General features: G+C 44.4%; 1 protein-coding gene across 1 annotated transcript in view; it reads left to right on the top strand.

Moving 5' to 3' along the window:
• The window catches only part of PLCL1 (phospholipase C like 1 (inactive)), a 178,664-nt gene extending 159,617 nt beyond the window's left edge, over positions 1-19,047 (top strand). The window contains exon 6 of the mRNA XM_015634697.2: positions 17,290-19,047. Within this exon, the coding sequence (XP_015490183.1) occupies positions 17,290-17,472 (183 nt within the window). The 3' untranslated portion in view covers positions 17,473-19,047. The remainder of the gene's footprint in view (positions 1-17,289) is intronic.
• The last annotated feature ends 217 nt before the right edge of the window (positions 19,048-19,264 follow it).

Raw genomic sequence — 19,264 nt, forward strand, 5'->3', positions numbered from 1 at the left:
TGCTTGTCTCTCTCCAGATGCTGGAGCTTCTCCTGCCAGGCTGGCGAGGCCACCTTTGCTCTGGTTCCTGTGGCTGCTTTTGCAGTGAGCTCCTTCTGCCTGCGCTGGCAGAGAGAGGAGCACCAAAGCCTGGAAGGCAGAAGCTGAGAAGCCTCCTTGGGGCAGTTCTGACCTGGAGCTGATGAGTCCTGAGAGCTGGGACATAGCCCCTGCCCTCAGTGCTGCTGTAGAACACTGGGTGGTTTTCAGGTCAGGTTTTCATGCGCTTGCATGTGGGTGATGTCTTGCAGAGCCAGCTCGGGTCTGCTCCTGGTCTTCTTGGCTCAGGACAGAGCCAGCTGCCACCTCTCCTGGGGGCTCTTCAGCCCACTGCATCTGCCTCTCCCATGGGATCTTGTACACCAAGTATTTTGCAGTAACTGAGGTGCTCTTAGCATCTGTCACATGTGCAAGCCACTGATTCAGTGACTGCTATATGAGTTTTTGAGAGTGAGGGGAAAAAACAGTTGTAGCCTGCAAACCTACTCTCCTTGCTGAGGAAAAACTGTCACAGACTTCCAGGAGGTGTTTACTTGAGCAAAGAAGTTGGGATCTGCTTGAGTCCCAAGAGCCTGGCAAGTGAGTGAAACAAAGTTTGAGTATATTGACTGTGATTCAGATTTGTTGCTCTCATGTGGACATGCTTTGACAGTCTGCAGACAGATTTTTCTGGACTGTTTGTGCTTTGGTGGGTCAGCACATGTGAAGTCTAGTAGCAATACCAAGAGGTACTTGTATGTTGATGGCAAATATCTGGAGAGTTAATATGCCAACATGCTGACTTATTTATAGACAAAATATGGGAAATGAAGATAAAAGTGGTATTTAATGTTTTGTTCTTCTGCTGAAGGGAAAAACACTTAAATGTTTGAGTCTAGTCTGTTCTGAAATGCACATGGATTTTTAAATCTTTTTTTGCTGCCCATGATAAGATTTTGCCTCTGCTCCCCTAAGTCTGTTCTGTCTTACTAGGACTCCAACTATTAATGCATGCCACAAGACATCAAGTGGTTACATTTTCAGGGATCATTTCAGCTCTCATCCATGAGTGTATCTGTTAATTATCCTGCATTTAAATTAATGCTGATTAGCTATATCAAGAGAAGTTTGCTGAATGCAGAAGGCATACAATTATTAAATTGCTAATGCAGTTCTCTCTTTGTGGGAGGCATCCACAATTTTATGATGGGGTTGTGATCAGTGGGCATAATGTTAGCTCTGGTGTAAATGATTTTATGCAGCAAAACTGTGCAGAAATAGCACTTCTGCAGGGTGATGTCCACAAATGACCTCTTTCTTCACCATAGTCATTTGTGACAATCAGCCTCCAGTTGCTTTGGAAACCTGCAGCATCCAAACCCCTCACTCAAGTGGCAGAGTCCCAAATGCACATTTTGAGGCTACTTGCAGAGATGGAAGCAAGATTTCTGACAGATGTACATACAGACTACCTGCCCTCACCTAAACTGAGACAAATTTATCATCACTATAAGATATCAGTTTTCTTTATGAAGAAAAACTACCTGTCAGACTGTGATTGATATTCTAAAGCACCTTAAACACAGAGTTTCTGATGATCTTTGGAAGAACTAGGTCCATTCCCAGCCTTAATTTAAGGATTATTGTAGTGCACTAGGGAGGTGTTTTTAAATGGATACTGTACAGTATCATAAAATCTTGAGACATTTATATGAATCTTTTCATATCAGTCCTTTCTCCTGCAGTTAGAAGCATGCAAGAGGTATGGCTTTGTTCCTTGGCGTGCTGCAGAGTGGACAACAGAGTACCACAACAGAATCTTAGGAATCTTATTTGTAGTTAAGCACAATGGTAACAATATATTCTGCCACATATATATTTGTTGCTAAAGGATTTGCATGACAATTTACACTATCTAGATCTCAAGTGAGAGTATGATGGATTCATGAGTCCCCACAAAGCTGCTGTATTCTATGTACCATGTATTTTATTCACTGTGTCAGGCTTTCCTCTGACCCCCAAAAATTCCTGATACCATATCTTCCCTTCTCTTCCCAGCATACTACTGTGGACATAAGCACATTGGTGCTGAATTTGTGAAACTTCAAAAATAGATGGAATATAAGCCATAGTGTGAAATTCACAGAAAGAAATTCTTGTGATTTGCTGTCATCTTCTGACAGTGATAGTCCAGTAAGAGCAGTAGGCAGAAATGGCTTGTGTGGCTTGGAGTTTTCATGCCTGCCTTTAAGTGCTGGGCTCACTGTGTTATTCTGTATCAACTCACCTGTGGCTACTCATACCCAGATCTAGATAAATGTGTTTTACCCCAAAAGCTTTTTTCCCAGAGAGACTAAATGTCTTTCCTGTTCTCTAGTTCTCACGTTGTTTGCATTTGCTTTGCTAATACAGTTCAAACTTTCGAACTAAGAGCAGGTTTTAAACCTCTTCAGTCTGTGTGCCCTGGCTACTTCTGAAGGATTTGCTGCCTTGTGTCAAGATGTGCTGAGCTACAGTGGAGATTGTCTGAGCCAGTCAGTCTGTGATTGACTGGCAGATTTTACAAACATGTGAGGAAATGCAGAGCTGTTCTAATGATTTACACAGTGACTAGATCAGCTTGGTCTCTTACACATGAACTGAAGGACAAAAAGGAGAAAATTAATAAAAAATAGTTGTCTTTCTGGGAGTGCTAGAGACAAGGTGACAGGGGCCATCAAGGTCAACATCCATTTAGTCCTAAATACCAACCTGCTTACTTTGAAGCAGTTAATTTAAAAGTAGAAGGAAAGATGAGAGAGGAGGTAGATTTAGGTTTTTCTTTATTGAATCTAAGAGTCTGGAGGAGCCACATGGGAGCACAACTTGTTCCCAGACCCTTTGTGCACTCTGAATGCAGTGGTGAGCACAGTGGAGGCTCCCAGCTTCAGGGCTGGTTCCAGGGCAAAGGCTGTGCTCCTGGCTCTCAGGACATGCTCCAGGGCTCTTCTGTATGTGGAGGTGTTGCGAGATTTTTCTGGGATAGGGGATTTAGAGTCCTTTGAATGATCTTGAGTTACAAAACAAGGTGGTGTTAGTGTTGTGCTTCACATGCCAAGCTGTTTTGATTAGTGTATTTTGTAAACCAAGGAAACCAAACCATGTGATTATTAGACAGGATAGGCAGATCTTTCTTGTACCTAGCAGAGTGCTGTTCTCTACTCATTTGGTTGATAAAGGCCTCTTCCATAAATGGTGAATGCACTGGTTTTTGTTTGTTTTGCCCAAGCCCAAAGGCAGGAACCAGAGCTCTTTAACAGACAATCTCTCTAGATTTGGTCAGTTGTATCTGGTGGTGGAAACTTCTCAAGTTGCTTCACCACTGTGTATTAGGGTAAAAGGAGTGTAATCCCAGTCCATCAGGAGTGCTATTTAATCAGCTGGAATATCCTGTTATTCTTGGCCCTCAGCCATGCTGCCAGAGCATTGCTCCCGGGAGGATGTAGTGAGAGGTCTCAACAAGCACAGCATAACCTCTCTGGGTACCTGGCTGTTCCCCGTGAGTTTTTGAAGCCCTAATGGTGTTTCTGACAAGGTCTCTGTTTTCTTGGCCAAGGAAACTTCTGAGACACGAGTTGGATTTAGAACAAGCTAAATATTTGCGTGTGTTTAAAATACACATGAAGGCCACCCAGGCAATCTTAAGTCTTCAAGTACCAACTGCTGGCAATAGCAGGGACTAAGCAGAGAACAAAGATTACCAGGGTTCACAGATCATGATGATCTCCTTCATGATCTTGTGAGTTTCTGAAGGGATGAAGTCCCAGGATAGCCTGACAAAGAAAAGAGACTTTGTCCCCTGTTAATCATTTATTGCTGGGGTTTTGTTGAATAGTGTCACAGCAGGAGTGTTTTACTCACTGGTTTCACTGACTGGCAAGGAATTATTGTCCAGACATTCAGATCAGGCAGAGTCTGTGTTTATCTGTCCAGGCACAGGGACCCACATGGGCCCAGGGGTCACTGTGCCTGGTACCCCTTGTGCCAGGGCCACGCAGCAGCGTGGGCTTTGAGCCCAGCCAAGGGCTTGGCACACTGAGGTGCTGTGCATAGAAAACCACTTTTAGTATCACTTCACAAGTGGAGGCTTGTCAAGATGTTTGAAGGGCCAAACAGATGCCCATATCTATCTCTTGTGTAGGCTGGCACCTCAGTGAAGGCCTCTGCTTGGTTGTCTGTCCTAACTCCATTACCTCTCTGTGCCTCATGTCATCTCAGTCTTTACTGTTTCTTCTCCTCAGCCTCAAATCCCATTCTCTCTGCATTGTCCCAGCTGTATCATCTAAATCATGCCAGTGTGGGGAGCAAACCACTTGTGACCCCTCACCTTGACTTAGACTAAGCTCTGCATGGCTCCAACGTTGTCCTTCAAGATGAAGTTCCTGTGAGTTATTCCTCCATATTTTGTGCCACCTTTGCCCTGAGGTGGCTGTTTGGGACCTGGGACTGCTGTGCTTGTGCCTTTGGGGCAGACCCATCACAGCCTGAGCCCCATCTGTGCTGCTCACATCGCTCTTCTCTACCAGCCTGGCAGGGATTTTGTCACAAGGGTGTAAAGGCCAACTTCTCCTGAGGGGGTGTGTCATTCTATCCAAAGACTCTGCAACTGGAAAGTAATTAATAATGTTCAGGTGGAATACAAAGAGAGTTTGTTCTCTGAAAGCTGTTTTGGGCAGCAACAAGATTATCACCTAAGAGGTTATTTGAAAAATCAGCACGTAGGGTTACAAGTTTCTTGGAGACCCTCATCTTTTGAGGAAAAGTAGTTACTCCTGCATATATGTGCTTGGGCAGAACTGCAGAACTGTGCTGGAAAGTTGTCACTATTAAGGCGAGGCAGCGGGAAGAGGAGGGATGGCGTGAAGGAAACGTGGATAGATAAGTGGTGTACCCCAAGCCAAGAAGGCTTGCTTGGGTATAAAAACTGGGTCAGTTCTTACTGACCGCTCTCAGGAAGAGACAGTGCAGGCAGAAACTGCAGGTGGCATAGGAACTTGAGCAACTTCTGCCACCACACCCTCCCTCCCCTGCAGCGGTGACATTTTTATCTGAGACATGGATATCAAAAGGCTGCTGTACTTGCAGCGGAGTTAATTAACACAACCTGGAAGACATGGAAATTGGGAATCTAGTTTGTGCCAATCTGACAGCATGACCTTGTTCAGAGGAATGAAGAAGGCTGTAATGAAAGTACGAGTTTCTGCAGAAATTCACACATTTCTTGCTTCTGTCTGTCAATGGCTGTACTAACAAAGAACAAGAGAAAAGGACCAGCTCCCTCTATCAGGTGTTCTGGATTGCAGTGTAACCCAAGCCAAGCTGCCAGCCCTGCCCACACGGCTCAGGCAGAGAGGCAGTGCTGTGGGACTGGGAGCCTTTGCTCCCTTGGGTGGCACTGGATGGATGAGTGGCCCACACTACCTTGCCTGGATGTTTGTTCATGCCACTGAAGGCCTCAGGGAGCAGAGGGCTCCGCTTCTAAGGCATCCATGGTGGGTTTCCATGAGGGAGCCTCCACCCACAGCTACTTCCTGAATTTGTTGAGTGTCAGGGAAAGACCAGGGCATTGATTTGCACATGGCAAGAACATTGAGAGAATTGCTTGTATATTACTTTTTACCAGAATTTGCTTATTGTTAAATCTGTGCTGTGCCATTCCCTGGGAGCTGTAGCTGGTACTCACCTGAAACAGTTGTTCATTCAGTTTGAATGGTGTGTGGTAAGATGTTTAACATCTTAAAAATTACTCCTGTGGTATATTTGGAGCTCCTTACAGCTCCTGTCAGCAGATCACATACAGTGTCCCAGAGCTTACAAATGATGACAAGCTGACTGCCCCTTTTGTTGTGTGAATTATGTGCCAGCATATACAAAACCTGCTCCCTGTGTGGGAACGGGTATCTAATTTAAAATAGTTCCTTGGGGGAGCTCAGGAGCGATGAAAGCTGCTGGTTGAATTGGAACTTCCTCCTCTGCAAGTTGCTAGGATGGTGCTTGTATTTTCCCTGGCGCAGTCAGTGCCCTCGGTGAAATCCAGGCATATATTTTATAATGGAGTAGTACCTGGCCCTTGTGCTTGGTTGAAGCTGGGGGCTGGCATGTCTGTGTGAATGCCAAGTCCTCACCTTCTCCCTCCCAAGCATTGATAGAAATCTTCTCTCCCTTTGTCAGAATGTGCATAATGCTGAGACCTTTGACTTCTGTAACTTGTGTGAGTATATGAGTCATGGGAGCTGAACTCTGAATCCAGCAGGGAGTGATTTGCTGGCACGACCTTCCCTGTTTCATTGTGCCAGTCTAGATTCCATTACTGCCTCCTGACACTGAAAAGTGTTCATCCACACCACTGCATATTCTGAGGGCTGTGGTTAAAGTAAAATGCTCTTTAACTCAATGGTGGTATTGATTCATTTTTGTTGTTTGGAGCCACTAGCAGTAGAAGGCTGTTGAGTAAAGACTTCTGTGTTTATATGTGTGATTGTTGGAAATATGGGTCTGCAGGGAGGGCTGGAACAGTGAAAAGCCACAAACTGCATTAAGTGAAAGTTGTGGGTGTTCAGGAAGACCAGGCATGTGCTCTGCAGTTTTTCTCCCCTGGATCTTATGGCAGACCCCATAAGCCCTAAATGTGGCAGGCATTTCAAAAACCTTGGACAGGAGCAAGGGAAATCAGAGGCCCAAGTACTTGTGGGTGGAAGTAAGCTTTACTGTAGGAACAATGGATTGGGAAACTGCAGTCTTGTATTTTTACCAGCTGCAGTCTTCTTTTACCTGGGTCATACGAATTCAAGTGTCAGGTGATGAAACCTGCGGGAGATAAAGGACGCTTTCTTACGGGTCATTTCCTCAGGTACAGGTGGGATCCATTTGTGGAGAAAAGTGGAGACAAAACCAGTGATTCATGTGCTGAGGCAGCTGTTATTTATTTTTAGATCACAAAAAGAAAAAGATAGCATTTCTGACGTCAGAAAGGCTATTACACGAGAGCAGTCGGACTTAGAGGAGTAAGTTAAAAACGCCTATTTAGTAGCTCTTTTCTCCAGTACCCTCTGTGTTACAGATAAGACTTAGGTCTGGTATTGGCAGGAAGAGCCTGACTGATAGGCTGTGATTGCTCTGAATAGTAATAATAGAGGTGATAATTGCAGTTAAGTTCTCTCTCTGTTCCCTGGGTTCCCACTCCATCGGGTGGTGACCTAGGGATGCTGGTGTATGTAGCAGTGGGGAGGAGCTGAGCCACACGTAGGCACAGAAAAGCACTCCAAAGAGTGTTTTTACCTTTTCAGGCATTGGTGGTGGTGGTAGTTGGACAGCCCAAGTGGCCCAATTTAGCAGTCTGGGATAAATGGGCTGAGACTGGAGGCTGCCAGCAGCAGCAGGACTGTTTCCTTCAGGGGGTAGCTCAGTGCTGTGATGCTGGGCAGTCTAAACTCATCTTCTCCAACCTTCCCCAGTAACTGTGGAGGTATTACTGCAGCCGTCTGTAATAATGGCATAAAAATTGAGTTCAGTTTGGCTGAAAAACCTTGTATTTTCTGTGGGATAGTATTGTAATGGGTTGTAAATTATGTTTGCTCAGTTTCCCCCACTGACATTTTGGGGCAATGAATTTGTAAATGAACACTACCCCTATCCTGCACCACTAATTTTTGTGCTTGGCTCACTCAGTTTGCTGTGTATTTCCATTCCCGTCCTTCTACAAAACAGAAAAAGAGATTTCTCACTTCCACCCAGGCCTGTTTCTGGCCCCTGCTGATTTTCTCCTCCCCTCTCAGTTGCTTCCTTTCAGTAGCTCTCTGCCTGCTGGGTCAGTCAGTGTTCTGCTTACAAAAATAACCCTATCCGCTCCTGCTTGTACTTGATTTCACATCTACACTGGGAAGGCAGGGCTGGGATTCTCCCAGGAGAAACAATCCCTGTTAGCATGTGAGCCCCGTGGCTGTGCCCACAGGAGCCTCTCTGACCACTGGCTGGCAGAGCATGAGCAGACAGGGTGGCTCAGCTCAGCTTTTACTGAGCTCACTGTCCAGTCCCACCAGCAAAATCTGCCTTTGGTGCAGGGCACCAGAATGCACATGGCTGATCTCTGGGCAGGGGCGAGGAGAACCAGAGCATTTGCTCAAGGATCCTGTAAAAACCTGTTCTCTCCTATTAGTTAGATAGTGGTTTGTGCTATTTTTTCCTTTTGGCACTTAACCCTTTGTGTGATTTGGAGGCTTTGGTCTCAGCTTAAATCTTTCTGCTTCAGCATGAAGTTGTTTGTGGCCTGTGCTGCTTGTGAACATGTTAGAAACTGGCTGCCCACAGCTCCCAGCATGAAGGGAGGGGGGTGTCATGTCCCGCCTGGGGGAGTAGGAATAGGGAGCTTGGATGGCTTCTGCGGATTCCCATGGTGCAGTCAGCTGGTGGTGCTGGCCAGCAGCCACTGCAGCAGCAGGATTTGCAAACCAGATATTTGCTAAGGCACTAGTGCTTGTGGCAGGCAGAAAGGAGCAGAGCCTTAGGAGCTGCATGTGGGAGCAATGCTGAGCGTGCTCTGTCCACAAACACTCTGCTCTGACTGGCACAGTTTGATTTCACCCTGATTAGATTATTTCAGTTGGCGATAAGCACAGCTGTAGGTATTTTTTTAGCTGGTGTATCTTCAGCACTTGAAAGGAGAGCAGTGACTGTGTGACATTGCGGCAATGCTCCCTCCCTCCAAAAAATCCCAAACCAGCACACGTACGTGTTGTCTTCAGTCAAAGCAGAGTCAGCTCAGAGTTGGCCACTAAACCCTTTCCAGGTTCTGATGAACCTAAGGGACATTTTGCTGGCTGCACTGCAATGAAAGGCATGATTTTGATGTTAACTGTGTACTTGCAGCCTGTGGATCTGAGAGCCAGCACAGAGGGCACTAAAGGAGCAAGGAGTGCCAGCCGAATGTTTTGCTTGGGTGCTGCCTTTCACAGGTCTTTCATTAGGTGCAAAACATCTCTTTTCCTGCAGCTGGTCCTTTTACTCAGAAAAATCAAATGCAAAAAAAAATGTGCGTTTTCTGCCTCATGTTTCTTCCCCTTGTTTTTTTTTCCTGGGTCTCTAGACCTTACTGGAGTTACCAGTTAGTGCTGGTACTAGTACGTGTGAGAAATTGGGTTTTGTGATGAAAAGAGAACTAAAACATGAGTGCCTGGACATACAGCTTCAATTTTCATTTCATGGCTGTGTATCAAAAATAAACAGTGCCCAAATTTCTTCAGAGATGTGGGGTTTTCATGGTATTACTTGTGCACTCCTGGGCTTCCAGCCAATCCTGTGATTTTAAACTTATCACCAGAAAAAAAAGGTTCCTAGCATGGAGGGGTTGACAGCAAGAGTCCATACATTTGTGGCTGTGCTTGTGACCTGTCTGATGTAGTGCCTGAGAGACACACAGGCAGCTGAATTGCTCAGCACATGGCTAACATCAAATTAATGGCATTATTTCTGAAAGCAAATTCCTGCTGCAGCACAGTTACAGTCAATGCTCACATTCATTGCTTTTGACAGCCTGATATAACATAATATAATTTAAATGCCCATGTGAGATGGAAGCATAGGCATTTATTTAAAAAATAAAAATAAAAGCCCACTCTTTTTATACATAAAATTACTTCTCAAAGGAATAAATTAGTAGCCATACAGTGCAATTGACTTGCAAGAGCCCCTGGATTTCAGTGAAAAGCTCTTTTTTAAAGATCAATAGGGAAGGCTGTAGCATGAGTGCTTTTGCTACTTAGGTGTTCAAACAAGTGCTTGGTGTTAATTCCTTGTCAGGCTTTGATCGAGGGTTTGGTGGGGCACTCAACTGAGTTTGAGAGCAAGCTAGCCATGTATGTCCTTCACCTTTGTCTTGTTAGGCAAATCCTGTAAGAGAATTACAATTACAGACCCTCCTTCCTAAGTTGCCATGGCTGCACAAAGCAGTGATATCCTCGTGCTGGCAAGGCCAGCGGCCAGAATCAGTTTTCTAACTATTTGCTTATTTGGTAATTGTCTGACTGTTCTCATTGAGGTTGTCCTTGTTTGTTCATTTCCACCTCCCAGGCTGCTCTCAGGGTTGTGTTTGGCTGTGTCACATAATTTGGGAATATGAAAGTGGTGGACCAGCAGTTTTGTAATACCCGGGCAGCCTTGCCCAGTGTGGTGGAGTGGTGGCTGTCTTGGTATCCAGCACAACCATTTAGATTTTAACTGCACCCTCCCAACAGCTGGAAAAGAAGGCAAGAAATGGTGTGGGCATTTATAATAGGGAGTGCCATACCAGCAGAGATAGGACAGTGTTCCCTCTTCCCAACCATTTATGTCATGCCACGGGCTCTGGGATTGACTGCTTGGCTGCTCAATGTACTGTCACCAGCCTCCTAGAAAACTAACCAGGCTCATGCAGAACAGCTCTGTAAATCCTTTTAAGTCATCCTCTCCAATGCAGACCTTTGGGGTGGGATGCAAATGGCAAATTAAATCAGTGTAAAAGTTTTGGGTTTTGTGTGGGATGGCCTAATATTGAACAACTGTCAGATTGGTCTAGTTCAGGAGTTTAAATAAAAGTAATTAAAATGAGAGAGAAGTGGTTTTCAGGTAACGTGAATGTTGTTTTTAACACACCACATTTACATGGTTAACATCAGGCTCCATCCCTGGGTCTGGCTACCCACCTGCTGTCACGTATCCACTGGTGTGTAATGCCATTTGAGCCACAAGTGAGGTGAACATTTGGTCTGAGTTACAGCTTGGGGCCATTCTAATTTCTGCTTACTTTTCTCATTGATAATTTATTAATTCAGTCTGTTTATTATAATGTATTTACTAATTTTTATTAACTTTCTCTGTGTCCCTTTGCTATGGTATCTGAACCCCTAGAGAGATTTGTGTCTCAAAGAGGACCAGGCTGATCCACTGGAACAAGCCATTCATGGCTGAATGGGCTTTGTGCAAGTGCCATAATCCAGATTCCTGCCCACTTTCCCTTGAATTACTAAGAGACCTGCTTTTGTATGGGACCAGATTGTTTTGGAGTTGCCTTGTGAATTTTCCCAGCCACCTGGAGTAATGCTGGTGTTGTCCTCCTGTCCCTTACAACTAGATGTACTGAAGAAGATACTGTGCTTTGTAAATGGTATTTGCAGAGATGGTTGCTCCTTAGCTCTTGTCCCAGCAGTTGTCCTTAGGTTAGATGCTGCTGCCAGGAGGCTGCTGACTGGGATGCATCACCTTAGGGCTGAGTGTCTTGGCAAGGAAGTGAGTGCCCTCAAGGCCTTGAGTGGTTCTTGCAGGTGTGGTTTTGGTTTTGAGACTCATGCAAGTATCAGGTGCAAACAGGATTTTTTTTTTTTCCCCCTGAGTAAGGAGTTGGGACATACAGAGCACTCAGGGCTGGTTATGTGCTTCCCAGTGCTTTTCCTGGAAAAAGGAGCTTGGGTTTCTAATTGCTCAGCCCCCAGTGCAGTGAGAGACAGGCAGGAAAGCCTGGAGCCAGCATCCATGTGGCTGATTGATGAAGTAAATGGAGAAAAGATGACATGAGGAATAATTTGGGTTAGATACAGAATTTATAAGAGACTGTTCCTGTTAACTATCCAGCTTCTCCTCTTTGTCATCATCCTCAGCCTTTTTCTCCTAGGCATTCTAGCTGCTGGCTACAGTGCATTGAGCAGATCAGCCCTAGAGCTCTGGTCTTGTTGCTTGACACAACCTTCAATCATTTCATTTGGTTTTTCTATCAAAACTGCACACAATGATCTGTTTTGCAGTAGTTATGCTTTGCTGCTCTTGCTTACAGAGATTTAATACTTTATATATAATGGTGACTGCCTTTCCCTAGCTGGATATTTTCTTTTCCATACATCTCGGATCTGTTCTTTATGTGATATAATCGATTCTCAGTTGTTTCCTTGCAAATTTTTGCTAGACCCTACTTTGGGAAATGGGAGAGAAGGTCTCTGGCTGTCAGTAACATGCTGATATACCAGAAGGAGATGCTCAGTTTGATATCTGAAATCACCAGCACACCCTGCAAAATGTGATGACTCAGGCCCCAGCGAGCACTCGGTCGGATCGCCTGATTTACTCAATGTCAAAGTTATTGTTGGTTCAGCCAGGTAGAAACAAGCTCTTGCATTTGGTTTACAATGGGTAAGTGAGAAGCTGTGCCCCTTAAATGATACACCAGTAGTACAAGGAATGCCATTTAAGTGCCATCTTTTATATTTGTGGCCTTTTTATTTTGCTGGCAGGAAGTGAATTTTTGCTGTGCAAGGGTTTAAAGATAAACTGACAAGTAACATTTGGACCCTGCTTTTCCTGTGGTGTAATCATTTTTGTAATCCTTTATTTTTCAGTGTGTGAGGAGTGATTATAGCTTTGTGTCTAATCTTTGTGTACAGTAATTTTTCATGCCAACATGTGCATTATGATCTCTGTCACAGACAATAAAGCAAAACTGTTGACAAGCTATCTGCAATAATAATGAAAAGGGTGGGTTTTTACAATCTGCATTGATTCAGCAGCACTATGTTTTTGGAGTTGTCTGTTCTGAAATGTGAATGTATCATAATCAAATTCAAATCAATTGTTCCCACATTTAACTTTGAAGGAGGCATGGAAAAATATCTGCTTTTTGTAATAAGTTTAACATAACAGTCTAATCTTTTCATTAATGATTTCCTACCCAAGATTACATTTTCAAAGCCATATGTGATCATTTAATTGTGTGCCTCCTTATTAATATTAAACACAATTAGTCCTACTTTGAAAATGCACCCCTTGCAATAAATGCTGCCTCCATGCAGAGTATCCCAATGTGAGAGCAGCTCTCCAGCATTTGGAGTCCCTTGGCACAGATTTTCAGTGCTGTTACCGCGCCTGTGTTGCCTCTGAAATGTGGAGTGGCGCGGTGCTTGCGGCTGTTTTATTTGACTGTGTCTGGCTTTTTCAACCACCCGCTGGCATCCACTGGCAGCCTCTGGAGATTTTACTTTATGATTAAATAGTAATGAGAGAGCTTGATTCCTTGAGAATAAGTTAAAAAATACCAATAATATCACGAGCATGATGTGGGATGGTGTTAAGACCTCCGTTATTTGTTTGTATTTACTCAGCCCTTGAGGATTGGCAAGAAAAGCTCCTATAATGTGCTATCAGAGAATGTGTCTGCTCAGGAGATAAGCAACTGTCTGCTTTAGCAAGCAGCAGATTAGAAAATGGCTTTCACAGCTACTGCTTCAGCCTCCCTGGAAACACGGCCAGTTTGGAACGCCAGGAAAGCCCCATTGCTCAGCATGGGATTTTCTGCTTCACCCGGAGCAGTGCAAGGTGCTCGTGTGGGGCACCAGTCACTGCAGCTCCCTCCTGCTGGGCCTTCAGGGTCCTCCTGCAGCCCCTGGGGCTGGCGTGGGAGCTGCCAACACAGAGGCTGAGGGTGCTGCCAGTGCCATGATTGGGGTCCTCAGGGCTGGGGGTGCCACCACCTGGCCTGTGTGTTGCAGGATGTTTCCTTGAAAGCATAGAAATAGTAATTATTAGTGTACATGCCCATATATTTGTATATAGGTGGAAATATACATGCAGCGTATATAAAAGAAATAATATTGTGACGTTGAAAACAAAATGGTGCCATTCACCTAACCCAGCTTTCATTTCCCCAGCCCCAGAGCGGGTTGCCGTTGGATATAGAGCTGTCATCTTGACTCATAAAAACTTTGTTATTTGATATGGAAAAAAACAACTGAACCTGCAATTATATGGAATTTCTCCCATTTACAGCCATTGCCAGTGTCTATCTAGAGCTACTTGTGCTTCTTAAAGCCTTTCATGGCTAGTCACGGGAACCGAACAATATTTAAAACCATGTCAGATTATGGGTTTTCTAAGCAGTATTAACCTGTCAAGGTAAAGGCTTATAATCTTGCAGTTGCTTGACAAGCTGCATTATTTGTCCTGTAATGTTAATTTGTGCTGAGGCTCTGCAGTTCAGTGTAGTTAGGTGTCTAACTGACTAAAACCTGACTTTTATTGTTCCCTAAGGCTAAATGAAAATGGACCCCTTGATCAGTTTTTGTAAGAACACTTGATGGGTCTCTTCTGGCTTAATTCACTGTCCTATCAAATGCTGAGTTCAGACTTTCTCACAAGTATTTATTTTCAGAAAGGCTGATGATACCAGTAGCAGAAGGGAGATAGATGGATTGATGCTGAAGTGGACTCTCGTGGTCTCCCCTTGTCTGAAAGAGAGATGCTTTGTTTATAAGGGCAAGCAGGATGGTTCTGTGCACAGAGATGATCACAATGACTGGTTTGTGAAGGTTGTTTCAATGCAATCATGCTTGTAAAGTTTACTCTAGATTCTATCCTGTATTTAGTTTGTTAAGGTGTTGACACAATTTTACCGACATTCTTCTTAAGTGGATTATACTCACAGCCAGTTTTTCAAAGCAAACAGATGGCTTTTCAAACGGAGCATGCACACAGATTTTTTTTAATGGTGTCTCTAGAATTATGACAGCTCTGTCAGAGAGGGCTAGTTTGTCGTTAATTTTCTCATGACAGATGATTCAAAATAATGTTTGCTTTTTCGTCTTGCTCAAATGAACCAGCTGTTTAAAAATAAAAAACACAAGGAGACTAAGACATAAATCAGTTGGTCTGTACATGAATGGAATTGCACTATTTTGGTAAGTCCACTTCTGTTTTTAGATCACTGTAAAATAAGAATGTCTTTAAAATATTGGAAGTATGCTCAGGAGGCACGTGTTTCTTCTTGGAACCTGAAGACATGTTGTGCATCGCCTCAGACAAAATCTGTAATCTGAATTGCCTGGTTACTCAAATGTGAAATCAGAATATGTATATGGGAGAGCGGGTGGCTTGGAACTTTCACGTGGAATGTGAAGTCCCTTGGCTTCTGGGGGCTTCAGATGTGAGTCTTGGAAGGGCAGAGTCAGGCTGCCGTCCTCCAAGTGGTGCATCTAATCCCAAACAGTGTCTGTCCATGTGTGTCTCAGTCCCTGGACAAACACACGGTTTGTGGGCCGCCCTGAGAAACATTTCCAAGCTTTGCCCTCACCCTGGAGAGAGGTTGCTTCTTGCACGACGGGGATTTTTCTGTTCTTGCACATGAGCACACAGTGCCAGGTTGGCTTGGAGAAGTTAAGGCTGCAAAGCATGGTCACACTGATTTTTCCCTGTTTGATGGTGAAGTCTTTAGTGTCATTGGTCCTGTGTGATAAGAAATAGCAGCCGGGGTATTTCATTCTAAAGCCAAACTATTTAAAACTGCCTTTGTGCAGTTTGAAGGGAAGGAATATGTATGGAGGAGACACACCCTTTCTGATAACATTATCATGTCATTAATGATACATATTTTGCTTATGTAGCAGTGTTGTCCCTGTCACTACAGCACTGTCGCTATTCCTGTGCCATTTGCAGAAAGGGAGGGACACCAAGGTGGGCTCGGTGCTCCAGGCAGCTCTGGGGCTCTTGAATTCCTGCCTGCTATCTTTAATCATAAACAAAACCTCTGACATAAAAGCAAGCTCACAGCTACGAGAAATATCCGCTGCATAAATTATTCTTGTTTTGTTTTTTTACACCGCGCCTGCTGACTGGATCCCAAGCTCTTTGTGAATTCCCATTACTGTCATGCTGCCGAGACACAAATCCCTTCTAAAGAGCTTCATAGCAAATAGCACAGAGCTGCTCATGCAGTCCCAGTGCTTTTTGTTATTCTCACGCTGAGTTGTATTCCCAGCATCTGGATGGTGATTTGCATCGTTCAGCAGGGACAAATTCATGACACCCGGAGATGAGGCAATCATGTTCTCAGGCACAGGCTGCCGTCCCTGGATGACGTGGTGACCCACGTGGTGTTTACCAGTGCTGCAGCCTTGCAAGCCACCATTGTTTCTTGGTTGTGAACATTGTGTACAGGGGTTCAGGCCCTGTGAGTCCAGTGCCAGGCACTGGCAAAAAGGGAACTGTGCTCATCAGTGTAGGATAAATGCTTCCTCTTAGCTCTGGGAAAAGGGAGAGCAGAGATGCTTCCAGTGCTGGAAGGTGTCACGCTGTGACTCATCCAACACATCTGATTTGTTTTGAGAACCCAAGGAGGGGCAAGTGTTCAGTCCCCTCCAGTGAGCCCCATGTCCTGTTTTTGTACCCTCTGAGGCCCGTCAGAGTACCTGTGATTTGCAGGAGATCAGGTTGGCTGGCAGACACCTGAATGTGACATTTCAGTTAGTGGAGGTATTCCTTATGAGTGTAACCAGCTGCAGCATGTGCTGTACTTCAAGCTGTACTTGGGGTGACATTAGGAGAAGAGGAGCTCAAGTTCTTACTAATACTGAATTTTAGCAATCAGATGCATCTCCTGGCTTTTATTTATTTGTATCCTGTAGCTCCAGAATCTTGTCGCTTCATGGCACTTGAGATATCAATATTGCATAAATATTCATTTTGGCATTTATGAACCCCAACTCCTTAATACAAATTTCATGTAACACATTTTTCCTGATTGTTACAAATTGGATTGGCATCCTGTTAGTCGCCTCATGTTTACATGCTCTCAGAAGATACAGAAGCAGCATGTTGTTCATGAAGTCTCATTCCTATTTGCCTTGCCAAAGGTGCCAAACAAAACAGTTCAGAAGGATTCACTGGAGTGCTGTGGGATGATGTGTTTCATATGGGCAAAGCTTGGCCTGCTCTGCTCAAGGAGGGCCCAAGGCTGGGTATCAAATCCAGGTGCAGGGAGGGGTGGGTTATCAGGGTCTCTCAGCTCCCAAGGGGCCCCCTGGCTGGGAACACACAGCCATTGCCATGTGGGATCTGGTGCCAGGGAGCAGGGAGGGAACAGTGGCATGGGGGAGAGGGGCGCCATGTACCATGGCCGCCTTGGCCCTGGCAGGACCTTGCTGTTGACTGTGGAAGAAGAAATGCCTTCTCCCACTGCCTCCTTCACTTCAGGCCAAAATTGTCTCCCATGGGTGGTGACATTGAAGTCATGAAGCTTGTCCCACCCTGTGCAGTGCTGGCTGCTGCTGTCCTCATTGTGCTGGCACCAAGCTGCAGGAGGGGCTTTAGTCCCATTTCCAGGGGGCAGAGATGATTTGAGACGGGACCTGGGACATGTAGGGACAAGAGAGCAGTATTGCTGCTTTTGGCCCTGAGCTGTGTGTGCAATCCCTGACTCTGTCCTGCATGTCTGTGCATCCCCAGGGCCAAGGAGATCTCCTGAAGAACGCCAAGAACGAAGCCCTGGAGAACATGAAGCAGATCCAGCTGGCGTGCCTGTCGTGCGGACTGAGCAAAACTGGGAGCGGGCAGGCGGATGCCAAGGCAAAACGGTGCCTGGAGGCAATACAGGAGAAGGATACTGGAGATGAGAATGGGAGGCTGTGAGGGGAGGCAGAGCTGTTGCATTTGTCACAGATTTCAATAACTCTAAAACTATTTTTTTAAAGCATTTAAAAATTCACACAGGAGTGCCCTCTACAGGGTGTGATAGTATTAAAATCCTCACAATGTCAGTATTTTAATGCAGTTAATTTATCCAAGTTAAACTCTGGTAGCGAGATTTCTAATGAAGCCAAGCTGTCTGTATGCAAGTGCGCGTGTGTGTGCACGTGCAAATCCTGTAGACACCCTTTCACGCATTACATTAGCCATTTGCTAATTTATTCCTTTGTCATCTTTGAATAGGCCTGTTCATTCTGAAGATCAAAACAAATTGAGAGCACTTCTATCAGTTTTGGGCTTTATTTTACTCTCTAGCTTTTATCATTTTACTTACAGGTTACATTACTGTTATGCTGTTTAAACAAACAAACAAAACACAACAAATATCACTGACAGCTGTTCTTGTGAGGACAAAACCGGTGGTTTGCTGCAGACCCTGAAGGTGATTTTTAGTGAAGCAATTACAGCCAAGTAAACAGGATGTTAAATGGTCAGAGTTGCTAGGTAGATTATCAGTAGATTTGAGGTGTATTTTTTGCTGAATTTAGCAGACTACTCTTCAGGGTACACCCAGACAACACATACTAACATAAGAACTAGCTAATTTAGTTTATTCCAGAAAAACATTGCTACCCTGTAGATCTGCAAGACAGCTACAGTCTTTGCTGATAGACATTAACCTGAGTAGTAATGATCATAGCTAGTCAGCCCTGTAATTATGGGGAGAGCTGTGAATACCCTTTGGTGGTCATGAACTCTGAAGGTGACCTTCAGGCTGTTCTGAAACACCCAGTGGTGCCAGTATTAAAAGGAAGATTTTCCAGATTTCACAAAATGTGAGCTTTAGTACAAGATGTGTGAGAGGTCAGACTTTGCTTGCCACCTTCTGCATAGATGTTGGAGTCAGCTGGATGAAGCAAGCAGGCTCTGGCCTTATGTTTTGGTGGTTAAAATCATGCTGTGCTAGAGATGTAAAAGCAGGGCTGAAGATCTGCTACAGGTGTAGTGTAGAGAAATAGCTTGGGGGAAAACAGGGTGCCAGAGATTTTGTGCAGCAGCTACAAATATCCTAACGCATGTCATGTGTTTGGGGTGGTTTTGAGAACTGGCTGCCTCTTTGTGCCACTGTGGAAAGGAGACAGAGAATGTCCCAAAGCAATGCATCCTCGTCCCTCCCAGCGTCCGGCCCACATGTGCTCACAACATTCATTTCAATCGTTTAAGTACTGTGTTTGAGTGGAGTATTTGTGTTACCTTTAACAGGACTAAGTGTTTCATGGTTATAAAAAAGACTATATTTATTTAAAGCATTGCTTTTATTTTTAAAAGCTACTTTTTAAATTAATTTGATTAACAAATATGCTAATTTTCTGAACTTAACAAAAAGTAATTGCTGAAAGTTTGATTGTTGGAAAAATCTTATATAGCTATTGTGTTAAGTTATTTTTGACTTCTTAATAACACTATTATGTTCATGTTGCACATTACTGAGAGAGTAAAGCTATGAAACAACTTTGACCCATGATTTTGCAGTGATTTAACACATGATCCTGGATAAAGTTGGGTTAGAATGGGTAAGCTTCTTGAGAGAATTTCCTGCTCTAACAGCAGCTGTGTTATTGCAAAGGTTGTAACTCAGGTGCCTTAAATACCATTTCAGTAAAATTTGCCATACTTGTTCAGATCCATCCCTAAACATTCTGTTTATCTCTCAATTAGATTATGAGTGTGCATT

This window comes from Parus major, chromosome 7 (assembly GCF_001522545.3).
Source record: "Parus major isolate Abel chromosome 7, Parus_major1.1, whole genome shotgun sequence".
NCBI lineage: Eukaryota > Metazoa > Chordata > Aves > Passeriformes > Paridae > Parus > Parus major.